This window comes from Rhododendron vialii, chromosome 10a (assembly GCF_030253575.1).
Source record: "Rhododendron vialii isolate Sample 1 chromosome 10a, ASM3025357v1".
Taxonomy (NCBI): Eukaryota; Viridiplantae; Streptophyta; class Magnoliopsida; order Ericales; family Ericaceae; genus Rhododendron; species Rhododendron vialii.
The window spans coordinates 5,185,113-5,200,340 of record NC_080566.1 but is presented as its reverse complement, the minus strand read 5'-3'; the positions used below and the strand labels follow the sequence as shown (position 1 = coordinate 5,200,340).

The 15,228-nt window shown below is 38.2% G+C and overlaps 2 protein-coding genes across 4 annotated transcripts; both read left to right on the top strand.

The window, feature by feature from the left end:
* Positions 1-2,179: 2,179 nt before the first annotated feature.
* On the top strand, positions 2,180-8,020 carry LOC131302298 (alpha/beta hydrolase domain-containing protein VTE7-like). 2 transcript variants are annotated; one of them, XM_058328856.1, is made up of 10 exons: positions 2,180-2,645; positions 4,284-4,378; positions 4,458-4,555; positions 4,672-4,721; positions 4,985-5,080; positions 5,821-5,910; positions 6,687-6,779; positions 6,910-7,005; positions 7,293-7,358; positions 7,680-8,020. In XM_058328856.1, the coding sequence occupies exons 1-10, from the start codon at positions 2,445-2,447 to the stop codon at positions 7,866-7,868; spliced, it is 1,074 nt and encodes a 357-aa protein (XP_058184839.1). In that variant the 5' UTR covers positions 2,180-2,444; the 3' UTR covers positions 7,869-8,020. The 2 variants fall into 2 exon arrangements, with proteins under 2 accessions (XP_058184839.1, XP_058184840.1); XM_058328857.1 differs by lacking the exon at positions 4,985-5,080 and having other exon boundaries at positions 2,234-2,645.
* A 1,807-nt stretch (positions 8,021-9,827) lies between these two features.
* On the top strand, positions 9,828-15,228 carry LOC131302290 (ribosome biogenesis protein WDR12 homolog). 2 transcript variants are annotated; one of them, XM_058328845.1, is made up of 14 exons: positions 9,828-10,116; positions 11,293-11,393; positions 11,529-11,635; positions 12,118-12,153; positions 12,313-12,398; positions 12,885-12,952; positions 13,044-13,154; positions 13,260-13,385; positions 13,740-13,883; positions 14,066-14,174; positions 14,279-14,415; positions 14,537-14,572; positions 14,683-14,799; positions 14,880-15,228. In XM_058328845.1, exons 1-13 carry the CDS (start codon positions 9,954-9,956, stop codon positions 14,773-14,775), a joined length of 1,317 nt encoding a protein of 438 aa, XP_058184828.1. In that variant the 5' UTR covers positions 9,828-9,953; the 3' UTR covers positions 14,776-14,799; positions 14,880-15,228. The 2 variants fall into 2 exon arrangements, with proteins under 2 accessions (XP_058184828.1, XP_058184827.1); XM_058328844.1 differs by having other exon boundaries at positions 9,829-10,116; positions 14,683-14,789.

Below are 15,228 nucleotides of genomic sequence, written 5' to 3'. Positions count from 1 at the left end.
ACAAAACGAGGCACTCTTCTTTTTTTCTTTTTCTTTTTTCTCTTTCCAAACACCAAACGACGTCGTTTAGCAATCAAAAGCACAAACGGGAAAAAAACACAGAAATCGAGCGTTACCTCTGTTTCTTCTTTAGGGCATTTGCCTTCGATGTCTATGGTTTTGTGAGCTCATGGAGAAGCACTTAAGAAATCTGATGCTAATGAAGCTGCTTTGCCTTGAATGGAACGTATGTCTAGTAGGGTGTTTGAGGACTCTTACTAATGCTTTTGTTTTTTGTAATTTTTCTTGTGCTAGTGCTTCCAGTGTACCAAATTTTGGGGACCATATAATGTGTCACAACTGCATTGGTAGAATGTGTCCCATTTATCATGTAGTGGAACCCAAAATATGATACTCAAATACGGTCACCGTAGCATTGCTTTATATTTATTTGTGTCTAGGCCTCTAGGGTATGTCTCTTAGCCCTTGTATTTGTTGGTTTTAATAAAATTTTCAATTAATTACCACAAAAAGGAAATACCTGCAGAATTTGGCGCAACGTAATTAATTAATAAAGAATCCTAATGTAGTGCAGCAGAGAAAATAAACATAGTCTTCACGTTCGACAAAAGAATTCTATAAAATAATTATGAGATATATTAGTTAAGAGTATATTTTATTTTATTTTTTTGCTAAGCAAAAGTAAATTTGTTGCAAAAACTGTACATTTCATGGCAAATTTTGGAAAAAGAAAGCTAATCTTGGCACAAAAAATGTCAAGAATAAGTTTTTGTTTGCGATTTGAACTTAAGAGAATTAATTGGAGCAATACGACAGAGATGCATGTCTAGACACAAATGTGCGTTGAATCATTCAATTCATGTAGATATTCCCATGCAATACACGTTGGATTCCAGACTCATTCAACGTCTGCAGACACATATTTTACCAAATCTGTAACCTAACATATATATACAAATCATTGTGTAACTACCCATGTTATTCACAAACTGTTGTTTTTGAATTTTTTTTATTTCTATTAGATTCACATAAAACTTTTTGAATTGACAATTCGTCTCGATAAAAGGAATCTTTAGACTTTAGAGTGAAAAATTATAATCAAAAGCTTAGATGAAAGACGGAAAAATTACCAAAGAGGCGTATTTTTTTTGGTCTTTAGTGTCGCTCTATGTGAATTTTTTAAAATTTTGGTCCGAATTTTGTATTTTTTTTCTATTCTTCTCGTCTAGACGAATGATTGTTTTCAATTATGGTGATTTGGTTACATAAACTGAACAAAAAAGATTCAGTCTAGACAAATAAGATATTGCAAGGGAATTTTTATAATGCTAATAACAATCTTAATGGGCTATCAAATAAGGCAGGAAAAAGATTAAAACACAGTCTTCCATGTGTTAAAATGCCTTAAAAAGAGCATAGAAAAATTGTGAATTTTTTTCGTATTCTTTTTGCTTTATTGATAACTCTATAGACTCTCAACAAAAAAAAAAATTTATTCTAATGTCCTTGAGGCATCGTCACGTGGTGTCTCAAGACCCTTCTCAACAACACATTGTTGTGGGACCCAAGAGAAAGTATATGGACCCCACCACAATGTCAGGTGAAAAAGCATGCTGAAACACCACGTGGCCGTGCTCCAGAAGCACTAAGTAATTACTCACAAGGAGAATATCGTTTCTTACAAGGCTTATTTTTCTTTGAAAGACTAATCTTGACACTCCCGAAATCTAATTTCCGTCTTTGTCCATGGATAAAGACTTGTTTTTAAAGCCGATACGCTGCACAAAATTTCGATAGCACTACTTATGCATGAGAAATTTCTTTCTTCGGTAACTAGTTAGTATCATTTTATCAAGGAGAAAAATGGCCCAACAAGTCCACTTGGAACACTTCTGTGGTCACCAGGTACTACTCTCCAGTCGAAGTCTGCTAAGGTTAGGGACTTCAAAAAGGTCCCATTGAAGTGTACGTTTTTTGTTTCAATTCAGCACGAGTGTTAGGACCACTCCACACAGTCCCATTAGGACCACTCCACACAGTCCCACACCAACAAGGCCAATTTCGTCCCACTCCCAACATTCTCGACACGTGGCCGTGCACCCTTTAGCTGTGCCTCAACAACCTCGGTAATTCTACGCAACCTCAGAAAAAAAATACAGTACTCAAAAATTATCCGAAAAGGTAAATCAAAATTCAACAACCTACCTTTCACCATTGACAAATGTTGCCTGGTGGCTTGTACTATAAAAGAGGGAAGAAAGCACGGTTTCAAGGTTGCACCACCTCCTGCTTTCTTCTTCTGGTTAAGCCTTTCATATAGCTCTTCAGTGCCTTCACTACAAACTACAGGCCTCAACCCCACCATAAATCCACATTGCGTAACTCATTGAGTTAACAAGTTGGATTTTTCTTTCTTGGTTTTTTGTTTTCTTTCCAGTTTCCCCATGGTGGGACTGATGATGGCGGGCCTAACTTTGGGATTTTTTCCTGTAATCCGAGGGAAAAGGATGGAATGTGGTGGAGGAAAATTGATGCATGTGAGGGCTTCTTCTGGATTTCCATCGTTTCTGCCCAAAGAAGTTCACCAAATCAAAGACCCATTTGCTCGAACCTTGGCTCAGAGGATCCAAAGGCTTCCCGTTCAGGTACTGTGTGTGTGTGTGCGCGCGGTTATTAGCCAATGTGGGATTTTAGAATTAGTATTGGGGTTAATTTCCTTGTTCATAAGTTAATTTCTAGTAGCTTCAAGGTTAGTCCGGTTGGTTGGTGGGTTTCCGGTTCCAAGAAAGTAATTTCTGGCGAATTTTCTAGTCTCAGCTTGGATGTTCCCTCTTTGACCGGACTGGGGAGGAGAGTAGTAGAGGTGCGCATAAGCTGGCTGGGCCGGACACCTGACCGTCGTACCCAAAAATAAATAAATTCTGTTGGGTCTTGAGGATCAAGGACCTTTTCTTTTCTTATGAATATGTTTGGAACTTGAGGTTAGAGGGGGGAAAAGAAGGGGGAATTATTATTTCCCCCCTCCTCTGGTTCTTGGTAAGAAAGGGAAATGGAATTATATCTGAGGAAACGTGAGAGAAAGTTGGTTTTCATCTCTTTTCTTTCCTCACTTTCTTCTATCGTTCCCTTTTTTTTTTACTTTCATTACCTATTATTTTTTTCCTTTTTCTCTCTAAATCCAAACAAGAGAAGTTGTTTTCTTCACATTTTTCTTCCGTTTTCCTTATAAAACCAAACAAAGGAAAATGGAGAAAGCCTACTTTCTTCATTATTCCTCTTTCTTTTATTTTCCCTTCCCTTCCATTTCTATCCTTGAAGTTCCAAGAACAAAAAGTGCTACACAAAGAACACAAAATGTTTCTTAGATTGACAAGGCTACACAAAGATTTTTGCTTTTCTCTAATTTTCTCATTGATATCCAAACTATTAGGAACTTGGAGAAAGTGACCAATACTGTAAATTATATATCTCCCTTAATAGAAAAGGGCATGCAGGATTTTAACAGGCCTTTGGATTGTCAGAAAAGGAGAAAAACTAAAGGATTGGAGAGTGGTGAGAAACTCAGACACAAAAATGAACGAGGAAAATTCATGTTTTCCTTTATTTCATCATTTCTCAAAGACTCAACTCTTCTATTGATGCAAATAAGTGATAAGATGGATTGTCAGAAAAGGATAAAAAGAAAGGATTGGTGAGTGGTGAGATTTGGTGAGAAACTCAGAAACACAAATGAACCACTAAAAGTCATCTTTTTCCTTTATTTTTCTGGATTTCTCAAATCTCCTATTGATGCAAATAAGTGATAAGAATCTCCTATTTTTTCTTTTCTCACCCTCTCCCACAACCAAATGGCTGCATTTGAGAATGACTATTAAATCCTGAAAATTCCAAATATGAGGCTGGCCTGACCTTTTCACTTATTTACAAGAGATCTAAGTATGAAAATAAGCTCATTAAGTTTTTCAGCTCTACTGATTCACCGTAGTTTTCGTATTCTTAATTGTACTTTATTAATTTTGTTATGAGAGGCTTAAACTTTGAAGCTGAAAGTGTTATTGTATAATGCATAGCTCATGATCAACAAGAACTACACAGTTGGGGATTTAGCTTCTAAGTGTTGAGCTTTTGACTTTTGATATGTGCGTGTGCGTGTGTGTGTGTGTGTGTATGTGAATATGTGCGTGTGTATGTATACGTCTGTATATGCTAATGATCTCGAAAATTGTGGGTATATATGCTTTATTCTTGAAGTGCAACTGATCTGTGCTTCACTGCTTTGGCAGATTGGATTTTCTGGGAGTTGTATTATGAGTAGTTGTGTGAAGCCAATAAGACAACAGGAGACCGATCCCGTGGTTCTTCTCCACTGTTTTGACAGGTTTTAGCATGCAAGTTATAATGTAAATTTCACTATATTAATCCCCTATGAGCCTTTTCCCATTCGGTTGAATCATTAGTTCTTGTTTAGAATGGAGACGCGCATATCCCCTGCTTGAAGATGCTGGTTTGGAAGTTTGGGCTGTTGATGTTCTTGGTTGGGGTTTCTCTGATTTAGGTTCATCCCCTGATCTCAATTCTCCATTTTAGACGCAATAGACTCATTGGATTGTGTTCTATCTTTCTATCATTGATTAGCTGTCGTAATACTTTTTCCTATTCTGGCTGGACTAGAGGTACTTCCACCATGTGATCCTGCGACAAAAAGGTATCATCTCTATCAGGTAATTTGTGAGGTTTTCTTTTCCTTCTTTGTTGGAAACACGATTATTATCACTTCATGTTGCCGCGCATGGCAGGCTTTATTATCAAGTTTAGACATAGTATATTGTGAAGATCAAAAAAGACATAGTACTCCTATATCTCTAATAACTCATTAACTCTATTATTAGATGAATGGATATTGAGAACTTATCACCGTGACAATATATTATTTTCTCTCCTTGGACAATTAATTTAATTTGCTTTCCTATCATAAACATTATAGCTTTGGAAGTCCCACATTAAAAGGCCAATGATATTGGTTGGACCAAGTCTTGGTGGTGCTGTTGCAATTGATTTTGCAGTCAATTATCCAGAGGCTGTGAGTATTTCTATTCGGCAGAACTACAATTGTCGTCCATGCATGTTCAATCAAGCATTTATTGAAAAGACATTGTAAGATTTTCCAGTACAGATGTCATGTCCCTAAAAGCATGATATATTACGCTGTCGAGCTCTTTTGGCTCTGCCAACCGCCAGGAGACTTCAAGATCTATACACCGCAAAACACGAAGCCTTCATGATCAACTAATTCCATGCTATGTTCAGTGTACAAATATTGGTGACACTTTTCCGGTTGACTGGATCTTGATGAGCCTTCATATAAGCATTCATGTTTTGCCTTTTACGGTTTGGATAGAAACCTTTTTTTTGGTTTACTGATGCAAGTTATCACTGCAGAGTTTAAATGATATGATATCATATTTTTATGGTTATTTTTTTCCCCAGATTTAGGAGGGATTGGCTGATCAGAGAGGGAGAACATGTTTATCTCCAATAATTGCATGTTATATGACAGCGCAGCATACTGCCTCATATCCATGGGTGGTTATGCAGCTGTTGAATTGAAATCTTGAACTTTGAATTCGATAAACTTGAAGTTTACATGGCCGTAATGTGCATATTTACATTTCTTATATGAATGATATATTAACATTTGGTTATGTACAAGTATAGATCACATCTCTTAATGATTGATAACGCTTTGGTGCTCTTGCTTATGATTTGATGATATGATCTGATCATTTTTATTTGTATGGATACGTTTTCTCAAATTCACAGGTCAAAAAGCTGGTTTTGATTAACCCAAGTGTCTATGCAGAAGGCACAGGACTCACAGCAAAGTTACCTAGAATGATGGCCTATGCAATGGTGAGCCTGTCATTCGATTGGTACTTAATTTAGAGTCTAGTCCTGATGGTTTTGGTTGTGTATATTGTAGACTGCTGTGTTTATGGATTGGCCGCAAATATTTGTTTGCTTGTGACTTGGTATCTGGGCTTACTTGGTTTCTAGTTGACAAAAGTCCGAATAGCAAAGGACTCCAATGTAGGACATATCTATCTGAACAGGCGCTAGTTGCGCTACTTTAAAATCAAAAGGTTCTACAGTCAGCAGTTGTCCTGCTGTAAATACCAAATATAAACGATAGTTAAAAAAAAGATTGGTTAAAGAATGAGGATACAACGTTTACTGTATTGTTTGATAATTAGGAGTACTCTTTCACCTTTTCTTTTCGCATAAAGTCTTGTAAAACTTGCTTATTGTTATTCTATAGCTATAAAAGAGGAAAACTCAAAATATTGCAGACGGAAATGTTTTCGCATTACGGCGTAGAACTATCATGTATTCTGGCTGATCTTGAGAATTTCGTGTCAGTGCAGAGGATTAATTGGTATTAGGTATTAGAGGTAGAAAACAGAATGTAGTGATCTTTTACTCCAGATTTAAAATTTTAAGATGTTTATGGTCAGACATTTCATTCACTCATGGGGTATCAGTTAGTTTACCATAGAAGATACTCTTAGAGAAAATGATCAGGATGTCAGCCTATTCTTTGATGCAACTCTTAAAAGTTAGATATGAATCAGATATCCTCCTTTGGGGGTTTATCATGACCAAACCTTCTAATCTTTATCTTGAAGCAGGTCTTGCTGTTGAAGAGCATGCCACTACGTCTGTATGCGACTTTTTTGATGTTTGACGGTATCCCATTTACTACGCGCTTGGATTGGACCAATGTAAGAAGTTTTTTGGTACTTGGCTTTATCCCATAGTTGAATCTTAGTGTTGTGTGTTCTTTACATGGGAGTATTGCCAAAAGTTATGCCGTAGAATCAATGGAATTGCTTTTCGAATCTGCCTGATTAGGTGGGCCGCTTACACAGTCTATTACCTTGGTGGGAGGATGCTACTGTTGACTACATACTTAGTGGGGGCTATAACGTCGCTGCACAAATAAAACAGGTATTTGACAGTTTTATGTTCTTTTCAGAAACATTTTTGTTCAGTTGGACTTATTTTTTTCTTCTTTCAATAATATTGTTCGAAATCACGTTGGTAAAAGCATACCTCCATCATATGGGTTCGCATGTTTCCTTATACACACCATGTAGATGATGCCTACGAATGTCTTGATTCATGATTTCTGATTGTGGTACCTGCAAAGATCCCGTACTTTTTTTGAATTTTCTTTGAATTTGTCGTGTTCAATAGTCCATGTTGAAACAATTGAGATTGTTTACCCCTGACAGGTAAAGCAGACAGCTCTTGTCGTCTGGGGAGAGTGCGATAATATAGTCAGCAACAAGCTTGCCATGGTTAGTTTTCAAATATTGTCATTTAAGAACGAGGATATTAAGGTGGATACGTACAAGAATTTTGCATGAAAGAACTAATTTGAGACTCTTTAAAAACTTACAAGACTTGAATACAACTAGCCAATTGCATGCAAAATTTGGTGATCTTGATTTTGTTATTCTTATATAAGCAAGATCGACGAACAACTTGCTGGGAAAATGATTGCTCAAGATGGTTTCAAGTTACTAAACTATAACACAAGCTAAGAAGGCAAACAAAAAACTAGAGTTTTGCCTCTCTTATAACTATTTCGTAACATCTTTCGTTGAACATGTTTGCAGAGACTGTTCTGCGAACTGGCGCCAAACTCAAGAATGCGACAAATACCGGATTGTGGTCATCTGCCACACGTTGAGAAGCCCGAAGCCGTTGCAGAGTTGATCGCAGATTTTTCTCGAGGTGATAGCTGCGAGACGGAACCGAACCCTCTTGCTTGTGGAGTAGATGGTGTTTGTGTAGTAGATGCCTAGTGTTCATTTCTTACAAAAGAAAGCCTCTGTCATGTCAATAATACGATATTAAGAGTATGCAACTTGGCCGGGGTGTGTGGAAGATCAAGTGTATAAATACGTTGATTTTCTCTACAAAAATTTGAGGGTCATATTGAGGTTGATTAGTGCAAGAAGGTTTTTGAATTTTCTGAATGAAATTTATATACGACTTTGTAGTCGCCCAGATTCTAGAATTAGACGATCGAGAAGTGACCGTAATGATGGTACTCTTATTCATTATGGCCGTCGAACTATTTTGTACGACTGCACATAAAAGGAAAAGAAAACTTGGATCGGCGAAATTTTTTCACCCATCAAACAACATAAACAAAACCATCCGCAGACATCTCTATACAAGGACATTATTTGTCCGTTCGGTTGGTTCTCCACCAGAAAGGTGACATTTTTTGTTTGTGGGTTAGCGTACGACAATCGAAAAGGTGAGACTGACTAAACCAAGACATTGGCGGTGAGACCGACGAAACCAATACGACAATCGAAAAGGTGAGACTGACTAAACCGAGACATTGGCGGTGAGACCGACGAAACCAAGACATTGGCGAACATCACATGGTATCCGGCATTCAACTTTATACAGTACCAGATCATCTTTATACAGCATGTCATTGCTGTCTGTAGTAAACCAGTACATTTGTTTATGGTAGGGGGAAAATGGACAGAGCACATGGTCTGGGCCTTGTTGAAGACTACTTGGGCTAAAGGTTATCAAGGTTGCTATGCGCTCATGGGATGGGCTTTAACTGGCCTTTGGTCCAAAAATTAACACAATTTTGGGAGTAATTGAAGGCGAATAAACGAACCAAAATGCTCGAGTTAGAGCTCGTGTTTGCTCGTTAAAAGATGTTGAAGATCGTGTTGTTACCGAAACAAACTAAGCTTGGAATACTTTTTTTTTGATACTCGTTAAACTTTTAAACCAAACTCAAACAAGCCACTACATTGCTTGTTTTGCATATAAAAAATTCAAACTACTTAAGATCAGCTTGATTAAAACTCATTTCAGATCAGCTCGCCACGTAAACATGGTTTCTAAAATCCTTCATTCTTTTCTTTACTAAGATCCTTCATTCTCAATCTTTGATCAAATTTCAATTATTGCTTTTACAAATTTTAGGGATTTTATTTACCACCCATTTTTTTTTATAGGGATTTGAGCTGTTTTCGGAAGAAAAACATGTTTTTAAAAAAATGGTTTCTCGCTTGTGCTCACGCACCTACACCCACGCTTAGCTCATGACTCCAAAAACCACTGGTGGTAGAAGAATTGGGCCAAATAGCCCACCAAACCCAATAATCAGCTTCGTAGGCTGGGTTAACCTTACCAATTCACAATCTAGTAACAAAACTGGCCCACATAGGACACAACATCCCCAAAGCCCACCCTTTCTCTCACTTGCATCGGAAGTTGGTCGTTGTTCTCGAACGAGCTCTAGTCGAACCATGTTACTCGAGTTCGAGCCTGTGTAAGTTCGCTTAAAAAACTTGTTCAAGTTCGATTCGCTACAAGTACAAATCAAGATTGAATTTTTTTTTTGAAACTCGTGAAGCCTTCAAACCAAACTCGGATAAACTACTACTCGGCACGTTCATCTTATGGAATATAAAATATTATAAGGTACTCCAGTTCAGATGGATTGGAACTCGTTCGAGATCGGCTCGTCTTGTAAACAAGCTTAAACTTGAACACATCTTGAAGCTTGTAAAGTTTTCAAACCAAGCTTGAACAACTAATTGCTTGGCTTGTTCATCGCCCGTACCATACGGGCCATATCGATGACTCCGAAAAACCACTGTTGGCAGAATTGGGCCAAGCCCATCCAAACCTTGCCTCCTTTACTAATTCAAAATCCAGTAAAAAACTGGCCCACATATGACACAGCATTCCCAAAGCCCAGCCCAACCTTTCTCTCACTTGCAGTTAGCCCTAGCTTCCCTCCTCTCTCTCTCTCTCTCTCTCGGACGTTGGTCGTTTTCTTCCTCTTCTGCTCCTGGGCTTGACCAAGCAACTAAAATCTCTCTCTCTCTCTCTCTCTCTCTCTGGCGATGGATTTTGACGGAGATGGAGAAGAGTTCTCGAGGCGGGTCCAAGTTCGCTTCATCACGAAGCTACAGCCTCCTTTCAAGGTTCCAAGCACTTCCATTGCTATCCCGTCTAATCTCACTCGCATGGGCCTCTCGGCCATCGTCAACAGCCTTCTTCTAGCTGGTAAATAACACACCCTTTGTCTCGTGCTCCATACGCATGAATAGAAACACGCCCTTTATGAGTTAATGTGTTTCTGTATTGCGCTGGGATTAGTCAAGGGTGAGCTTTTTTTTTCCTACATGGTTTTTCTTTGATTACGTGATTAAAGTTTGGATTTTTTACTTTTTAGTTCTAGTTGACGAAATTAAATGGTTGTTCCATTATCCCTCTTGCTTCAGTTTTTTATTTATTTATAATTCCGGTGTCTGGCTAGTTTACGCGCACCTTGATCTTAGAGATGAGTAATTATTCCATGCCCTGGGGCACCACGCGGCAGTGGCCAAAACTCTTCTCTACGCACATTTGTGTGGGCTCCAAACACTTTGTGGTGTGCGGTGGAGAAAGAGTTTGGGACACCACGTGGCGATGCCCCGGGGGAATTGAATAATTTTCCCTTGGAGACAAAACCTATGGCCCAATAGCAGAGGCCGAATGAAAGACAAGGCAGAATCCTGCATGGATGGGCCCAAAGGAGTTGATAACACCTGGGTTCATCCGACCTTAGGAGGGAGCAAACCCTTATGTCTCGGGCCTTCACCACCACACCAAATCCTTTGGGTTATCGGTTATCACTCTTGATTCAGTTGAAAACTCAAAAACTGAAGGTTTGTTTTGACAAATCAGTGTGGTATGTTCTTTTGGTTTCTAAAATTGATAGGCCGACATTGTACTGGGTTTAAAATTACACATGAAATGTTCGTGAACTGGCACAGGTAGACTAAGGCTGAGCTGGCAGTTGATTTGAGTAGCAAAGAAAAGTGTTTTTTTTAGTGAAATGCTAAGGGGATATGAACTAATATGGGATGCTGTGGTAAAGAGGAATAGGAATCTATTGAACTTCATTGAATATGTAACCTTGGCATGGAGAGAAAATGAACCGTGTAGCCGACGCCAATTGAATGGGGAATAAGGCTTGGTTTCGTTTGGTTTGGTTTTGACCTCTTATTAGGTTTGGGTAACTTGCACTACCTTAAACTACTCTTGTGGGGCCTTTATTTTTTCGCTGGAATATTTGTATGTGAGTAATCAAGAGTGTGGATATATACATGACTGCAGGGACATGCAAATGTTTGTTTCCTATATTATCATAAACATTTTTTGTTAACGTCATACTCCTCATGAACTGCTTATGACCAGGAAATGCTGATTGGAAAGCTGAACCATTTGATTTTCTGATCAATGGAGAGCTAGTTCGGATGTCCCTTGAAGAATTTCTACTTGCCAAGGGCATTTCGGCGGTACTATTCTTTCCTAAAGTCGTTGTTTCACAATTTTGTGTGGAATATTTTCTGTTCCGCAAAATCTATGCTTTCGTTTTGACTGCTTTTCCTTTACTAGAATGAGAAGGAAATTAATTTGCTTCAAAATTACAGGAGAAAATTTTAGAAATTGAATATGTAAAAGCTGTGGCCCCACGGAGAGAAGAAGACCCATCGTTACATGATGACTGGGTCAGTGCTGTCGATGGCTCAAATCCTGGGTGAGCTTGTATACTTTGTACTTTAGTACTTCCAAAATTTTTTTGTTCCATTTTGTGAATACTTGACTCTTGTGTGCTACAGTTGTGAGAAGGGAGTTGTCCTCTCTTATCTATTTCGAACATGGGAACCTGTCTTTACTTCTGGATTAAATGTTTGATGTTCCGAAAATGTGATAAATGGAATGATCCATTTTCTTGTTTCTTCACATCGACTATTAAACCAACCAAGACCATAGCAGAAGAGGGTCAAACACTGCCATGCAATGGGCATGCATGGCATGTGTGCTGCCTTTCATTGCAAAGTGAATAGGGTCAAACACTGCTCTACATATCTCGTACATTTTAGATTTGAAGATGGTTTTATTTTCAGGAGTACTAATATACAAAGTGTAGCATGTTGTGGCATTACTTCAAGTTCTTTAACTACCAGTATGAAATCAATTAATTTCTCAAAACTACCCTTATTTGTTTCCGTGTTGCAGGTTCATTCTGACTGGGTGTTATGATGGTCTAGGAAGGTAAAATTCTCGGAAATCTGATTTATTATAATTATACTTGTCTCTTGGAGCTTGCACTGGGTGTTGTGATATAGAGTTTGTTTCAGTTTTGGTTTGCTTATTGATAACTAGAAAGCTTGATAAAATATGGTCATGCTTTAAACTATGTCAACTCAATAGGATATGGAAATCTGCCGGATTGTGTTCACATGTATTGGAGGGACATGATGCGGCGGTTACTTCTGTTAGTATCATCAAGCCAAAAGGTACAAATATAGGATATTATCTTCTAAATTGCTGGTGTTGATTACAAGTTACCATGTATATTATAGTAAAGGCTAGGTACATTTAGCTGTCTTCTAACTTAGTGTTTGATTTCATTTATTGGAAGAAGAAAGGTCGTCTGAATCCCCAAATAGAGAATATTTCCATGTCCAATGTATATAAATAAAGTTCTCGTATAAATTGTGCATAAACAATGTGTTAACTTCCTATCTTCTAATTTGCTTCAAAGCCAACTTTGTTCTGCTGAATCAACTGCTACTAATACTCTATAAAACAAACCTGAAGACCCCAGTGCTTAGGGATCCCATTGTAATTGTCATCTACCCTGTGTTATGCTCTCTTTAAGTTATTTAGGTTTTTTTTCATGTCTCATTCATTAGATATTCCTTACGCTTGATATTGGGTTTATGTGGCACACGCAATCGTCATCTCAATTTGGGTGTTGGTCTACCTCTGTTGCTTTACAGGCCTGGAAGGTAGTACAGATATACGCGTAGCCACTGCTTCTAAAGATAAGACAGTAAGACTGTGGAAGGTATTTGAAAATGCTGCCACTTGTAAAATAAATCTTCCTACTGGCTGGTTAACAAACTTGATTGCTAATAAATGCTTCTTTCTATTAAAAGGTAGATGTAGAGGGGTACTCAGATCATTCTACAAAAGTTAGAGCTTATAAAATTCTGCCTGGCCATAGTGCATCTGTACAGAGTGTTGCAGCGCAGCCTTCGGGAGATATGGTATGGTCTATTGTCTCCTTCTACCTACTCATCATTGCATTGTACATAGCGTTGAATTTGGAAGTTGTGCTTATTCATTTTTCTTTTTTGTTACATTTTGCTCAGGTGTGTTCAGGTTCTTGGGACTGTCAGATCAATTTGTGGCAGACAAATGAACTTGATAAAGGAGGTGATCTGGTGTCAATTAAGAAGAGAAAAAAGGGTAACGGAGATGAGGAAACTCAATTGCAGGTACCATGTCTTCTCCGAATGTGGAATCTTGCAGAAAAAAATATAACAAAGAGAAGGAATTTTTAAGCCAACCTCTTGTTTGTGTCCAAAACAAGTTTTTGAAAATGTGTGGAACAAAATTGTTTTTGGTTCTCATTTCGCAGGTTCTTTTCCCTTCTCTGTAGTCTGGAAGAAAACAAAAAATCACATTCAGAAATCTCAACACGTTGCCAGACAACCTAAATGCCTTTCAGTTTCTTTTTCCTTTTCACACTGTATATTTCTGGTAAATATGTAAAGAGAACTATGGACTTCATGCTGTTTGTTCCTAGACATGCTATTTACATCATGACCATATTTTCTTGTCTTGTGCAGGGAGAGTCCGTGTCTACACTTGTGGGTCACACACAATGTGTATCTTCCGTGGTTTGGCCGCATAATGACACAATTTATTCTGCATCATGGGATCACTCTATTAGAAGATGGGATGTTGAGATGGGCAAAGATTCGCTGAACATGGTGTGTAAGAATTACTGTATGTTATCTTTTCTGCATTTGAGAAATCCCAAAATGCCCTTTATGAAGTTATTTTCCTGAATTTAGCTATCACAGAAGAGATGCGTGTCTTATTATTTTTATAACAGTTTTCATAGTTATGCTTTCTGTGGGAAAAGAGGCAATGATGCTCCACCTTATTGCAGTTTTGCGGGAAAGTCATCAACTGCCTTGATGTCGGAGGCGAAAGTTCTTCCCTCATTGCTGCTGGCGGCTCTGATCCTATCTTAAGGATATGGGATCCTCGCAAACCAGGTGGATTAAACTAGCAACAGCCATATTTCCTCTTCCTCTCTCTCTCTCTCTCTCTCTCTCTCTCATACATGCACACCTCACATAGACTAGTGTTGTTTTGGCAGGATCTTTGGCTCCTATCTTTCAGTTTTCATCTCACACTTCCTGGATATCAGCTTGCAAGTGGCACGATAAGTCCTGGTTTCATTTGGTTTCTGCTTCCTATGACGGAAAAGTTATGTTGTGGGATCTAAGGACTGCGGTATAGGATTCTCTAAAAATTCTTCTTATTATGATTCAGATGGTTTCATCAAACCTTAGATTAAATAAATTGAAGGAAAAAGAAAAACTGATCTCTGGATGATATGTTTTCTTGTTTGCAGTGGCCTCTGGCAGTCATTGAATCACACAAGGACAAGGTACTCCAATTTGCTTTCCCCGGCTTGCTACACAAATTTCTAGCAATCAAACTCTTAATTAATGAAAAAACTCTGAATTAATGAAACATGTTTGTCCTTTCAAAATCCAGGTGTTATGTGCCGACTGGTGGAGAGGTGACAGTGTGGTCAGCGGCGGGGCCGACTCGAAGCTCCTCATTTCGTCTGATATTTCTGTGCAATGATGTGGAGATATAATGTAAGAAATTGTAACCCTTTTTTCCTCGCTTCTATGCTGGTATACTTTCTTTGTTACTTTGATTAACCTTCAAACTTTTCATTCTTCCAGCTAAAGTAATGAAGTGCGCGCCACAATTGATCACCAAAATGTAAGACAGTTAACTTTTTCTGAAGATGGTTGACATTGGTGATCATGTTTCCGCTATTTGTTTTCATGATAAATGAGGGCGAGGCACGAGGACATTGACTTCCTTTCGTCGGAGCATCCATATTTTTAGCCAGTTTTGTTCAATGCGCTTCTAGTTAGTAAATCAGTAGCCTTTTTTTGTAATTCTCCTCCTGTTGAGTGTTGATGAGTCTTGTTATGTACTTTCTTGATATCCGGGTGCAAATTGTTACTAATGTTTATTGCATTCAGTATTAGCCAATGCTAGAATTTGATGTCTCGTGATGTGAAA